The following is a 15,011-nucleotide window of genomic DNA, read 5'->3' on the forward strand; positions in this document are numbered from 1 at the left end:
CTCATTTAACGCTCATTTGGTTGAGCTGGTTTCTGGACTCTAGTATCCAACTTAGCAGGAGCAACCACTGGAACTTTTCACTACCTGAATTGGGCAGTTCTTTGGACCCTGATACCTTTCCTTTTCTTTTCTCCCCAACTCCTTTCAGTCCTGGACCACTTTTTCCTTCAAATATTTCTCATTGATTCCCCCCCCCCCATTGGAATTTACACCTTGTCAGTCAGTCCCATTTTCTCTTTTCTCTCTCTCAAGGTGCCATGCTGTCACCCTCATTTTTTTCTGTCTTTCAGGAATTTCAAGAGAAATGTTGGAAAATAGGGGGGGGGGCTGGAGGGGGGGAGAAGAGCGAAAGTTCAGCTCCCCTCCTGCTCAAAGAGGACTACGACCCTAAACATTAAAACTAGGATTTGCAAAAAAAAAAAAAAAAAAAGTACGGAAGGGAGGCAAGACGAAGGAAATAACCAAAGCTTCTATTTTGCAATTTGGAACGAAGTGGGTTGCGGAGAGTTTCAATTTGTAAACCGCCCTAGAACAAAATGGCTACGCAGCGACCTGAGGTAACCTGAGGGGAAAAGAGCCAAGCCCTCTTCCCGTCCCATTTGGGGAAACTTCCGTTTGCTAAACGATGCGGGTCCATTTTCTCGGGAAACTCTTTCATTTTCCTTGAAAAATTCTGGGAAAGATGGCCCTGCCACTGAAGGTTGCTCCCGCTGTCAGGGGAGCGGGCAGCGGACGGTCCAAAAAGTCGGACGGTGGTAGAGGCGACAGCCTGATCGAAGTTGTTTTTTTTTTGAGGGGCGGAAACGCGGACGGTTTTGCCACACCCCGCGCACGGCTCTGGCCGTTGTCTTTCGCCCCTTCATGCGACCATCTTTCCCCCGAGCTCTGCCCGGCTGTGTTGCCCGACGCGATTGGCTTTCGGCTACTGACTTGTTTTAAAAGTACTGAGAACATCTGAACCCAGAGCAAAACGAAAGCCCTCCCCATTTCTGGCATCACTGTGCTGGATATCTCGCTTTTATTACAAAATAGAAGCAGAAATCTCTTTCCAAAGGCGGTTTTCACAGGATAGAAACAATACACAAAATTGGAGGGAGCCTGGCTGGCCAAGGAACCGTCCTTGCATTTGGGGGTTGAGGGCGGCGGCTTCTAGAGCCCGGAGAGAGAGACAGCTGTCATCAGCCTCGCTTGCTGTTCGCCTTGCTTGGTTTGAAGGGATGTCCTGGGGTCTGCCTGGGCTAGAAATCCAGGGCTGGCCTGAGACTAAATGATGAAGCACCTTGACGTAGGTTGGCCCCATAGGCTCCAAGGGGAAACACTATTAATAGGAGCATTAAAAATAATAAGCGATAGAGGCTCTCTCAAAGTTAAATGTGCAAAACGCTGTCCAGTGCCTCACCAGGAACCTTCTGGGGAAACTTGTCCTTGTTCCCATGTTGCAGATGAAAGAACTGAGGCGGAAGATGTTTGTAAGTGTCAAGCAGCTGACCCATGTTCACCTGGATCAGACAGAGGCAAGATATCTGGCTTGAGTGATTTGTGGATGTTGCCTTGTCCTCCCCACCTAAATGTTTGGGTGGGTGGGGGTAGGGAAATATACAAGGCAAAAGAAGCCCATTTCCCTCTTCCCTTCAATCAGGGTTCATGTGCTTTGCATAGCATCAGCTTACAAGGGAGGGTAGTATTATCTGGAGGAGGTCATGCTTAGAAGCCAGCAGCTTTTTACAAACTGGTGGCTATTACAGCGTTTGAATAGCTAGCATTGGCATATAGTACAATGATCACAAATGTTTTTTTTTCATCAAATAAGTTAAGAGGTGTGGCTTCTCTGTTTATATCATTAATATCTCATTTGTCCCCAAAACACTCAAAAGAAGCATATAGGATACTCCCACTCCAATTTTATCCTCACAACAACCTTGTGAGATAAACTGGCTAAGAGTGTGTGGCTGGCCCAAAGTTATCCAGTGCGCTTCATGCCTGGGTAAGGATCTGAACCTGACTCATCCTGTCCTAGTCCTCTACTCTAACCACTGCACCATGTTTTACTTTTCTCTATCAGGCCCTTTGATTCTGCCCTACAAGAAAAGGCATTTCATAGACTGCTGTCCATAAGCTAGATGAATTCTCCAAAAAGGAAACAGATTGGCTCTGGGATGAAAACAAAATGTTGCCCTATCACTCTGATCCCGGAAATAAGCAAATAAGCCCATTCTTTGCAAAAGAGTCCCAACGGCTTCCTTACTTCCAACTGCAGTACACTGTAAGCCTGGTGGAACCATCAACTTGTGAAGTAGCCTCTGTGTCTGATGAAAGTAGCGTGGCCTCTCCGTGGCCCCCTCCAGATGTCACTGAGTTAGAAATCCCAGCAACCTGCTCTCAGCCTGGTTGGGAAGAAGCGTCTGCCTTGGACAAGAGTCTTTCATTAACATTTCTGCAATTACATGGGCAAGTGATTGCTGCCACAAGCAAGAAAAAATAAAAATGGATTTAAAGTTTAACAAATTCATGGCAGATAAAACTATCAGTGCTGCCCAGTTACTAAAGCCTCCCAGATTTAGAAGACGTATACCATGGGGTGCCGGTTGGTGGTGGGAGCAACCATAGGGAAGAAGTATTGCTTCCCAATATCCTGCTGCAATTGACGGAGCTTTGGCTTCAGCTCTTCAGTTCTCAACGGCTTCGTGAATTGATCCCTGCAGATCAGGTCGAGGCACATTTAAAGAGGCATGTTAAGAAGTTGAAATCCAATGGTGGGCCGGATCCCCCGTACAAGAGATTGTGTGGGCTGAGACTCCTGGCCTTCATTCTGTCAAAGGAACAGCTTTTACACCAACTTCCACCCCATCCCTCCTTCACTTCCTCCATCCTAAGTAATGTTTGTCCTCCACTTTTCTGCATTGAGTTTCACCACATCCTCCTAAGGTTTAAGTCACTGGGCAGCTTACAACGTTTCTGAATTTACAGTATGCTCCAGAGAAGGTAACAGTCAGCTGCTCAGCAATTGATCCAAAGTGAAACAACAGATCCATTTTATAGATCCTTCCAAGGTTTCAGATCCTTGGTTTGTGGAGCAGAAGAATTAAGGGGGGGAAGGGAAAAATAAGAAGAGGACAACCCAGATGGAGAGAGCCTGGGTTCAGGGAGCATGGTAAGTTCAGCAAATATTTTTAAGAACCGAGATCGACCAGATTTGATGACATGGAGTTGAGGATGGAGTCTTGCAAACTGTGATGATGCAGTGGGTCCGCGCTAGGAACTGGAATGGCACTAGGACCCTGAGGATGGCCCAAGCCATGGAGAGGCTGTAAGCCTGGGTTTGAATTGAGAAGTAAGGCAGGGCTGGAGGAGGAATGATGATCCGGGGTGCAGGAAGGAGTTTTCTCATCTTCGGAACTGCCCAAAACTGTCTTATTGCCATTGAGAGAGGAGGAAAGCTGATTGTGGCCATTGGAGCTGGAATTTTCATTGTTTTCCCTAAAAAAAGGGGTGAATGGGAGAAAAAACAAGGGAGAGAGAAAACATCAGATTGCAAAAGGATACAACACCACAGCCCTCCCTCATGCCCATCCTTAATAAAAGTAAATGCTGCTGAAATAGTATGTTGGGGAGGCAGGGGTGGGAGAACACCATTTGCCCATGGACAGGATATTAGGGGCACAGAATATAATACACAGATCAACCTGAAGCCAGATACGGTTTATTTTCTCCAACCCCCACCTGCAAATAGCACTGTAATAGACTACTTTAAAAAAAAACCTCCACAGTAATTTATGGACAAGAATAACTTCATTTTGTAGAACATTTTTGTTTACTTCAATTTAAATATGTAAGTTGGCTGTTATTTTTTTAAAAAAATCACACACACCCTCCTGCCAAAAAAAGATAGGAGCTCCAGTTGTCATGGCTGTCTCTTGAAGCAGCCATGGAGAATATGATGTTTCAGGTACAAATCACTGACATCTTTTTGTGGGGCCATATATCTTTAAATGCTTTTTCCCAAATTAAGTCAATAGGAAACAGTATAGGGGAGTGGTAGTCAACGTGGTCCCTACCGCCCACTAGTGGGCATTCCAGCTTTCATGTGGGGGGTAGGGGTTTGCTGTAACTCTGCTTTATAAATTCTATAAAGTAAAGTTACTTCCCTATTTTATAAATCACCATTATTGTGGAACCGGTGGGCGGTTAGAAATTTTACTACTAACAGAGATACAAAAGTAGGCAGTAGGTATAAAAAGGTTGACTACCCCTGGTATAGGGTGTAGGCTAAATAGGAAAGGAAGTAGGTCACATTTCCCATAAACAACTTTGAGATTTGACCTAAGCATTCAAATGACGCTAGGCAGAAACAGCAGCATGATGGAAATTGTAGAATTTGTATCAGCTGTGAATGATGGGAATTATAGTGGAGGACTGGAAGTATGGAACTATGCCATAGCTGGGTTTATATGCTGTGCCAAATCTTTGTTTGTATTAACCATAGTTTATTGAATAAACTACATTTGCTTAGTTCACACAATAACTAAAACATATAAACTACACTTTAACATCACAAATGTTAGATTCACACAGCCAGAACAAATTACATTATTTATTGGTGCTAGGTGTGAACTAGGCTGGCGGCAGAATTATATTTCATTTTATACCATCATCATTTTAATTTTTCTTTGTTGAACATGCCATATATAAGTTCACATACAACTCTAAACCACATAACATGGTTTATAAACCATGGTTCATTTCACTCAACATACTAAGCCAAAACCAAACAAACCTCAGTATGCCTTATTACTTATGTGTGAACCCAGTCACTCTTGGTTAGGTGTCACTGTTTTTAAAGAATTATGAAACTAGCCTACCAAACCTAAATAATAAACTATCTCCTAAAAAGATTAATAACATTTTTATTTTAATAGGCATATGTCTAGGTAGCAGCCGAGGCTCTGCATTTCCTTGAGCTTAAGGTCTGTTTGGCATGGCACTCATAAGCTGCTTGCCTCTCATGATGAAACTCTTGGGAAATTACCTAGCTTTAGATATTGCTGTCTAGATTTAAATCTTGTTCTTCAGCTTTGGTAGCCATGCCAGCCAAGTGCTTTATCTGGATGATGACTACCATGGACCCCGGTTTGTGGATCCCCCCTGCTCCCTTTCCCCATATCTGCCAAGCAAGTGTCTCTGAGGACATAAGACTTCCACCCATAGACTTTGAGCCCCTCTCTCTCACACTCAATCCAGCATTTATATCCATGGATGAGGGGGGAAATAAAACACTCCCTATTACTTGGGCTACGAGGGAAAACCGGCAGAACTGTTATCCATTTATCTGGTTTTTTTTTTTTTAAAAAAAGGCTTGCCATCAGTGAACCTGACAAAAAGAGAAAAGGCTGTTCTTTCACCAATCTGCCAGTGCGTTTGTTAATAAAGCTATTGTTTTTCACTGGTTCATGTGGAGAAGTTCATTCAGAAGTGGGCAGGCAGTCCAGTGGCCCACAACAAAATGGCTGTGGTGGGGCATCACCAATCATTGGAGAGGAAGGGACATCCAGTGGCGGATTAAGGCTCACTGGTGCCCTAAGCACTGACAAATCTTGGTGCCCTCCTCTTTTGTACATACTGTACAAATCTTCATTGGTTTTTTCTTCTTCTCAACTTTGTGGTGCCCCTTTTGGGCCTGGTGCCATAAGCACGTGCTTAGTCTGCTTAATGGTTAATACACCACTGGGGACATCCCCACCACAGGACGTAAACAGGAAATTAAATGCAGCAGGGAGATATGTAAGCATCGCTTGGCCCAGCAAAAGGCACTTACTTTTGAGATGGAAGATTGTCTTCATATGGGCTGACCACAGACAAGTTCATGAGCCTTAATTCTAACATCCCCCAGTAAAAGTGAAGACACAGAACTAGGCCAAGATGGGCCTGAGATCCTGTGGACAGCTACCTGAAAATAAGTACAGGTAGTCCTCAACTTAAAACAGTTCATTTAGTGACCATTCGAAGTTACAACAGCACTGTCCTTTTTTCATGCTTACAACCATTGCAGCATCCTCATGGTCACATTATCAAAACTCAGGTACTTGGCAATTGACTCATTTTTATGATAGTTATCCGGGGTCATGTCATCACCTTCTGTAACCTTCTGACAAGCAAAGTCAATGGGGAAACCTGATTTACCTGACAACCATGTTAACTTAACTGCAGTGATTCACTTAACAACAGTGGCAAGGTCGGTTATAAAACGGAGCAAAACTCACTTTGCAAATGTCTCACTTAGCAACAGAAATTTTGGGCTCAGCTGTGGCCCTAAATCGAGGACTACCTGTACCACAGAGAATATTTACTCTGGGAGTCATAAATCATGTTCACAACTCTACCAAAGGGATTGAGAATGCAAAACAAAAAACAAACCGAACTAATGATAATCACCAAGCGATTCACACCCAACTTAGAGCAGAATGGTGAAGATTTCATTAGGTTGGCAGTCACTCCCAGACCCAGGGGCATTTATTTAAGACATTAATCTCTCCCAGAGCCTAAATTCTAGGAGCAAGGCTCTAACGCTGCTGGAGAACATTAGGTAATTAAGATGCCGCGGGGTTAATTTGCCTTATTCAAATAAATGGAGTAAGCCATTGCAGGGATAAACCATAACGCTTTGTATCATAAGACTCACTCCTCTTGCAGATCCACATTGATCCTCACCAGATTTCGCGGTTATCTAAGATCTGCACCACTCCCTAACGCCACTTATATCGAAAGTGTTCTTTCCACGCTAATTTCCGGCATGGCATCCTTTGCGCATGCTCATTTCCAACAATGAATGCCCGGTCCTGAAGCCGTGCTGGAAACAGACTCCCGCCGACTTCCGTAATCCGTTCCTTTGCTCGTTTTCAGTTCTTCCAAATTTGCGGCGGCCTCTGAAAAGCGGGGCGGACGGACGCCGATTCTCGATGCGGGTCTAAAGAAGTAGCTTTTGGACGCGCTTAGGAAAGGCCTGAAGTGCAAAAAAAAATGCCCAGCTTCCTTTTCCTGGATATGTTTTATATTTGATGTAATCCCAAGACGCCAACAGCCTTTGGCTTTAAGTTGCTAGTGGAGGATGGCAATGTGAGAAATGTGATTTATTGCGATCTAGCTGTTTGTTTTAAGGAAGAAGGGCAAAATTTGCGGCGGGAAAGACCAGGGGTCTCCAACTTTGGCAACTTTAAGACTCGTGGACTTCAACTCCCAGAATTCCTCAGGCAGCTTTGGTGGAGTTGAAGTCCAAAGGTCTTACTGTTGCCAAGGTTAGAGACCCCTGGTTTACACAACTTGCGCCTGCAGCTCTTCGGGCCCTCTTCGGGGGATGTCTTGTAAACAGTTTGCGGCTGACCTAGGAGAGAGTGTGCGGCAAAATAAAGCAACTTCTTTCTTTTACCAACTTCCAAGGCGAGCAAAATCAAAGCCAGGAGGAAACGAGGGAGGGAAAGCCGGACGGAGGGCGGTTGGTAGATGAATTAGGCCTGATGCACCCCTGGAAGGGAAGTCGCCATCTCTTTGGCGATTGCCCCGGAGAGCGTCAGATTTGCAGAGAGGCGCGCCAGATGAAGCCACCGGGGGATTTCTTTTTCGATTTAGCTCCGCCATTCTTAAAAAGAGGACCGTCGAGGTCCAGTTTTTGTATCCGAACATCAGCGGTGACAAACCAAGCTTGCTATGTCTCAAAGGAACCTCACCGAATAGCGCCCTTTAACGCGAGTGTGAACAGGCTGCAGCTAGAGTTGCCTTCGTCCAAGTGCTCCCTTGTAAAGTTAGCCACGGTTCACCGAATCAAATCCATTCTCTGGGTTCATCCCACACATTAAATCAAAAACTCATCAGATCATCCTGGTCCCAAAACACGCTGGGCGGCTAAGGTGGGATTCACTGTGTTGGGAGCTCAGAGCCTTGTCTGAATTTGATCTAGTCTAGATGGTTTGTGACCCGTTTTATAGGACTCAAGTTTTAGATAGGCGAGAACTTATTTCCTGAAATGCATGAAATATTCGCTTCGCTACGTCTGCTACGCCTTCCATCAAGCAAATTCTGATGACTTAAAGCTTCCACCACCATAACATACTTAATATTTCAGGTGGTACAAACCTTTGAAAAAAGCAGAGCAGGATGTCTTTAGAACCGGAGGGGGATAAAAAAATCAAAACAAAGCGGGAGGAAAGAAGGGATAAACACACAGCTACTGAAACTTTTCGGTTCAGCTGGAAATCATTAGTTCCAGCCAATAACGGGCAGCTCCCTAGAAAGCCTACTGGCCTGAACTTAAAATCCGATAGAAAAGACCACAGAAAACACCTTTTCTCGGAATAGCCTTCCCGCTCCAGTTCATGAGATGCTGATAGATTCCTTCTAGGAGAGGCTTCGTTCTTTTTTAAAAAAATGTACTTCAGATTATGAAGGCAATGTCTTTAGTTGAGCTGACTGAGGCTGATTTTGAACAACAAAAAAGGAGATGGCAAAATTCAGCCCTTGTAGGTCTATCTGTATGGTGTTGATCTCAAAGGCGACTGACGGCGATTCCTGGGTATGCCGCCTAAGTAAAAAGTTTTTCACACAGAGGAGCGTTCCCGAGTTCGAAAATATTCCACTGCATCTCTCTTTAAAGACGTGGGACACTGAGATCATGTTTATTTGAATGTAACACTTTATGCTTCTCTTTAAACCCGAAGAATCTCGTTTAAAAAAAGAATAAGAAGGGGACTTACTGATATTAACCAAATTAATTGGATTCAAATCCAAATCACTTACAGTAGAAGAGGGCTAAGAAAAGGAGCCCGATCCAGTTTGATGCGCAGTTTAGGTCAGCGCAGCTGGCCAGAAATCAGTATTAAGCGGCGCGGGACAGTCATCGCATCAGCAAAAACAAATTTGCCTTCACTTATATCAAGAAAAAAAAAGTTATAATTTACCGTCTGATGTGGATCTTGTGGTATCTTTACTCAAAAGTAAATGCCAACACTTTCAGGAGAGAGCTGGCTTTTAAGCGAAGAGTCGCTGAATGTCGGGCGACACATAAATAATAAGTATTATTATGTTCTGTATTTATTATTATAAGACTATCCCCAAGGACTTTCTTGTTGATTCTATGCACCAGGGAGAACATTCTGATGAGCTCAGAAAGGCCGGGTACAATTCGTCGGAGTTTTAGGCAGAGTTTCAAATAAGATCGAAAAATCAAATCCTCCGATTAAACACAGGGGGGAATTCCCATTCAATGCGCCTTCTAATACTGTACCCCTATTTTGTATCCAAGCCTCGGATGCATATCTTCCTCCCCACTCCTGACCTCCAAAGATTGTGTTACCAAAGTTAATACTTATGTAACAGAAACCAGGCGTGGAGGGGGGGGGAGTTGTAGACCGTACGGAAAATTACTCACATGACCAAAGAGGAAGCATACCAGCTATTTTTCATTTTAATTAAATGTAAATAAATTTGCACCCTAGTTTATGCCCTAGTTCTTTATTTAAATTGGGATTGCAGCCTCCGTGCCACTAGTTAGAGTCTAACTAGTCATGTTAGGATACCACAGAAAGTGGCACTGAGGCTGCAACCCCAATTAAAAAGAAGAAGAACTAGGGCATAAACCAGGATGCAAATTTATTTACATTTAATTAATGTAGTCTTAGCTATTGGCTAAGACTCTTATGAACTACCCTGCAAGTAAGTTCTGAGTAAGGACGCTTCTCTACCGTCCTTACTCAGATGAAAGGAACCTCTGGTCAAGGGACGGCAGCTGGGCTTTGGGTCGATGGCTGCCTCCCTCTCAAAAAACAGAGATCATTTTGCTAGGGACCATCCTGTTTTGAAGACTCGGCGATGAGTTGACTCCTATTGGAGGTGGGGGAGGCACACCTTTTGCTCTACCTTTTCGGTAGCCAAACTGTGCGCCCGCACCATTGCCTTCCGCTTGTTGCTGGTAGGAGTTAAAGATGATGTCTCACCAAGACCAAGTCAGCCCGGGCAGCTCTCCTTCTCCTCTACCACCACCCAAAAAACAAGCAGCCCAAGTCCATCTAGAGAAATGCTTGGCGTGAATTCGGTCCTAATGGCTCGATCCGATCCAGTCAAACTTCGTGCTTTAAAATTGGCTTTCTGATCAAGCGGCTCTTTATGCTCGCGCTAAACGCTACCCAGTTCGGTCTCCTTTCAAAGCTCCAGATCTGCGATAGGGAACCCAATGGCACACACCTCGGGGGTCCCCTGGATCGATTGCCAGATCCATGAACTAAAAGCAATGCCATTTCTCCCCCACCCCGCCCCATCCCACCCCACTCTCCGTATTTCCAGTTTTCGAGATCTCTTATATCGTCTGTTTATTAACAATCAGGGAGAAATCCGTGACGTTTATACAGCTGTCGCTTTCCGTAAGCTTCCCAACGGAAGGCTGCACCCACGTAACCCAGATGGCTAGGAAATGGTTGCCCCGAAGAAGCTTCTGCTCTCCTGGGTCTCCTGGGGATAGGAATCCCGGACTGAAAGAAAGTTCGAGTCAAGTTATTTATCGGCCGGGAAGGTGCCCTGCCTAGATACGTGCAGGAAGAGACATTGGGTTGAAATCTGCAAAGGTTGGCTTTACAGTCAGCTTTGCTTTGGTTGTAAGCAGAAACCTTTCCTGTCTGAATCTCGATAGCCACCTGCGATTCCTTCCCCCATCACTACGGTGTTCCATATTTGGCCACTCAGTGAAGGACTTAGTCTGCATTCTTGTGCGTTTTTCTTCAAGAGTAAAGTCCTCCCCGAGAAGCATGCAAAGGCCCGCAAAGCTTTGCCATTCTAACCCATGTGTGGATGCAATGCCCATCAGCGGTAGGGAAAGTCGACCTTGGTAGTTGCTTGTGTTTCAGCAACTGTACCTAAAGTTTTACAACCCTTTCTAAAATGTGCAGATGTGTAATGCTGGTTTCTATGTAGTTAGGACCATATTCCATCAGTCTCACTTCCCAAAATCGCGCCTCTTTTCTGGGAATGTGGGGCTATTTATTTAGATGAGTGGTTGCCCCCCTCGTGTAATCTACTTTTGCATATTTGTCCAGCTGTCCAACACAGTACTGCAGTCCACTTTCTCGGAGAAACCTCCACCTAGATTTTTGGTCAGGGACTGCAGTACAGAGACTAGATCCAATTAATCAAGTAGATTTCCCCAGATGTTGGTGGGAACTGGTACTGTGCTTTTGATTTTCCACCAATATTTGGCTCCTTAGAAAAGTAGCTTTGCCTTTAGTTACTGGATAGGAGGGCGCCAACAATGAAAGTCGCCAGGGACCTGGATACCTTTGTGTCAAATTCATCTCTTTTCGGGTACAAGAACTGACATTTGCCCTCTCTGAATGTGTGAAGGGCTTTCTTAATTGCACTGGGCCTCCTGAAAACAAACGGCAACCTTCCAAACTCCTATTTTTGCATGCATAAAGCACATTTTTGGCTGCGGAGGAGTTAATGTAATCTGATGGCACTGTGCAAAGTTTTCTCTTCCTGCCTGCACCTGGTTTTCTAAATCAGTTTTTTTTAACAAAAATTCATATCATTTTCAGCTATGAAGAGAGGAGAGAGAATGGGGAGAGGAGGAGAGGGGGACAGAGAAATTCAGACTTTTCCAAAACAGTGGTGCTCACGCCAATCCCTGGAAAACAGTACTACAAGATTCAAAGAAGTAGAGGCTGCTCCCCCGAGATGAAATAAGCTATTTTTGAAACATAGGCCAAAATGAACTTCAGAGAAATCTTTCTCATCAGGCCACACTTTCCAATAAGGGCATCCAGGGTACGAGTGGATACACATGGAAGAAGCTTGGAAACCTGCAGAATAGCAAGCCACCTTGTCTGGAACTCTTCTTTTGACCCGTTGGATCTTTGGAATAATTGAGACTTGCCTAATACAACAGTTCCAGTTGTGCCGCTAAGTAACTTTTTTCCCCTCCATTTTTTTCGGCATAAAACTCTCCTCGTTCTGCAATATTTATGGAGAGGAGTTCTTCTTACTGCCTTCTGGAGACGTGGCACCTTATGACGTCTTGGGGGGCCTGGGGTGTCTTTCTTTCTGGCAGAATATCAGAATCCCAGACATCAGATTTTGGAAGAAAACAAATCTAGCCAACAGTCAAGGAACCAAGAGTCAAGGAATGCTTTTGGACAAAGTCATCTCCCAGAAGATAATTTAAATCTGGGACCATCTAGGTACACACTGAAAGTAAACCAAAGGACTCCGAAGGAAGGCCCAAGGTCTAAACTCTAGCCACCAGTGATTCTGGTTGCAGTCTTTAAATCTTAAAATCAATTAGCCCAGGCAGGGTTCCTGTCAATGGGAAGATTCCAGGTCTTTGCTTTGACATTAGAAGGGCAAGTTCAGCAAAAAGGAAAAGAAGTAGAAAAAAAGGCATGGGAAGGGGGAAGAAATACATTGTTTTCCTATAGAGCCTGAATACTTGTATTGTTTCTTGGAAATGAATAGAACTTGTTTGTGTTGATAGTATGGAAATTTGGGGACTCTTGACCCATTATCACTTGATCTAATGTCTAGAAGCTCCACCAACCTTCCTAGTGACACGGAAGCAAGTCTTAATGAAACGAAAGGAAATTGCATCCGGATAGATAAGCAGCTATATGGTCAAACTTTAAACAGTTCTGAAACTCCTGGGATTTATTTTCAAGAAAATGTGTGGAAGCGGGTGTGTTTTTAAAGAATGGAATTAGATAAAAACAAAGTCCATAGATCAGTTATTTAAATACACACCTCACTGCCTACTAAACTGACATCTAAGAAAAACTCAAGGGCGTTTGCCACTGAAAAAAGCCAGTTGGGGATTTAGGAGTGAACCCTAGACACTATTCAATTCTGATCATCACTCTGGATTAAAATGTATAAGCCATGAGGGCACAGGAGGGCACTCCCTCCCCCCACAAGCACCTCTTGTGAAGAATACATTATTCCATCCAGAGCTGGAGGCCTCTTTGCCTCATTTTAAAAGCAGCATGCATACACCCACAGTGAAGTGACATTCAATACTATTTAGATATAGATGCAAAGATATTAAAAATGCGTATTTTTTGGCTTATTGTATTGACAATTGGTTAATAAGGTTTTTTTTTTAAAAAAAACAGCGCTTGTGACATCTTGGTTGATGGTGATCAATTTGTTTTTCAGTTATAGATTTTGGGGCATTGCTTTCCCTCTTATTAAATCCGCTGTTACAATTACAATGAAATTTGAAAGGCTACATTCTTTATAGACCCTTAGCACAGGGCAGAACCACTGATCCGTGTGGTTTTTACTTCTGAGCTGGCAACGACAGCCTTAACTGGCAAATTAGACAGTTCTTGTCTTTTGCGTTCTTGTCTTTTGTGGTGTTAGGCTAGGAAATTAGAGATTCAGATAAAAGGAACAATGCCAGTTGGCTTCCCTTCAAGGAAGTGCTTTCTAATACCCCACTCCCGTTCATTGAAAACTTAACTTCTCTATCTACTCGACTAGTTTTCCGAAGACGTGGTTTGAAATCCATGTCGAATCAGAGATATTTATCTTGGCCACAGCCCGATTTTGCTCTCGAATAAAACAAACTGATCCCTGTGGTAACCGATTCCCCTAGACTAACTTTTCCAAAAGTTTTTAAAAAAAAGAAAGAAAAGAAAAAAGTTTCACTGCAGCCCCGCGTTTTCCTTCCTTTGTACCCTTCCCAGGCTGCGGGTGCCTTTCTTAACCGCAGCCCCAAACCCCCGAGGGTTAGCTCGGAAGGGAAGAGAGCTTACCCCATGGGTCAGTGCAGCGCACTTCGGGCAGGAACGAGCTAAGCCTTCCCGACTGTCCCCGAAGCGGAGCTTTTTCTGCAGAGAAGCGGAAGGGAGGAGGACGGCTCTACTTACTCGTACCTTTCTTTGGCCTCCGCCGCCCGGTCCCGCTGCCTCCGGTTTTTGAACCAGTTGCTGACTTGGGTGGTGGTGAGCCCGGTGGCCTCGGCCAGTTCCCGCTTCTCCCTGGGGGACGGATAAGGGTTATGGGCGTACCATTCCCGCAGGACGCTCCGGCTCTTCTCCTTGAAGCAATAGCTGGTCTCCTCGCCATCCCAGATGGAGCGGGGCAAGGGGAACTTGCGGCGGACCCGATACTTGCCGACTGCCCCTAGGGGTCGCCCCCGCAGCTTCTCGGCCTCGATGTAGTGCGCCTTGAGCCAGAGCTGCTGCAGCTTGGGGTGGTTGTGCGCCGAGAACTGGTGACTCTCCAGGATCTTGTAGAGCTCGCGGAAGTTGCCTCGGTGGAAAGCCACCACGGCCTTGGCCTTCAGGACGCTCTCGTTTTTGTGAAGGTGCTCGCAAGCCGGCAGCGACCAGAGGAAGCGGCCCAGCCTCTCGATGTTCCCCCCTTGCTGGAGCACCTCACACACGCAAGCCACTTGCTCCTGGGTGAAGCCAAAAGTGGGCAGCATGGACATGGTGGCGCGCCCGGGAAGGCCCTCCTGCCGTCGCCGCCGGCCCTCTTATCGCATCTACCCTGGCCGAAAGGGGGCACCCGTCCGGACCCAGCGCCCCGCAGGCACCGCCTGGGGGGGAAACGCCGAGGGGGCGGGGAGGCGGTCGGGGGGCGCGAGAGAGACAGCGTCGCTCGGCTCCAATGAGGAGAGGGCTCCGCGAGGGAGCAGCCAACCACAGCGCCCTCGAACGGCTGACTTCCGAGCGCAAGTCCTGGGGCTAGGTCAGCGCCGCTGCCCCTGTCCCGGCCGGGGCGCCCATGGAGCCGTAGAAGCTTCGCGCGCGAGGGAGGCTTCCGCGCAGCGCCCGCGCCCGACCTTGGGGCTCCGGTGTTTGTTTGTAAGTCCCCGAGTTCCGACCGTCAAACTTTGCGCCTCTATTGTGTGAGCGAAGCGGCACTTGCAAGAGTGGAACTTTCACTCTCCCCACCCCCTGGCCGGGCTCGCGAGTTCCTCTTTCGCTCGCGCGCTCCTCGCTCCCTCTCTCTCTTCCCCCCCTTTCTGCCATAGGATC

At 45.8% G+C, this 15,011-nt stretch overlaps 1 protein-coding gene across 3 annotated transcripts; it reads right to left on the bottom strand.

The window, feature by feature from the left end:
* Positions 1-1,136: 1,136 nt before the first annotated feature.
* On the bottom strand, positions 1,137-14,461 carry SIX2 (SIX homeobox 2; the record flags this gene model as incomplete). Of its 3 annotated transcripts, none has more annotated exons than XM_081945944.1 (2): positions 1,137-3,477; positions 13,902-14,461. In XM_081945944.1, the coding sequence occupies 2 exons, from the start codon at positions 14,459-14,461 to the stop codon at positions 3,171-3,173; spliced, it is 867 nt and encodes a 288-aa protein (XP_081802070.1). In that variant the 3' UTR covers positions 1,137-3,170. The 3 variants fall into 3 exon arrangements, 2 of the variants coding, with proteins under 2 accessions (XP_081802070.1, XP_081802069.1); XM_081945943.1 differs by having other exon boundaries at positions 13,896-14,461; XR_014174796.1 differs by lacking the exon at positions 13,902-14,461 and adding an exon at positions 5,813-5,997 and having other exon boundaries at positions 3,340-3,477.
* Between the last annotated feature and the right edge of the window lie 550 nt (positions 14,462-15,011).

The sequence above is a fragment of the Natrix helvetica genome (assembly GCF_964273705.1).
Source record: "Natrix helvetica genome assembly, chromosome: 2".
NCBI classification, from domain to species: domain Eukaryota; kingdom Metazoa; phylum Chordata; class Lepidosauria; order Squamata; family Natricidae; genus Natrix; species Natrix helvetica.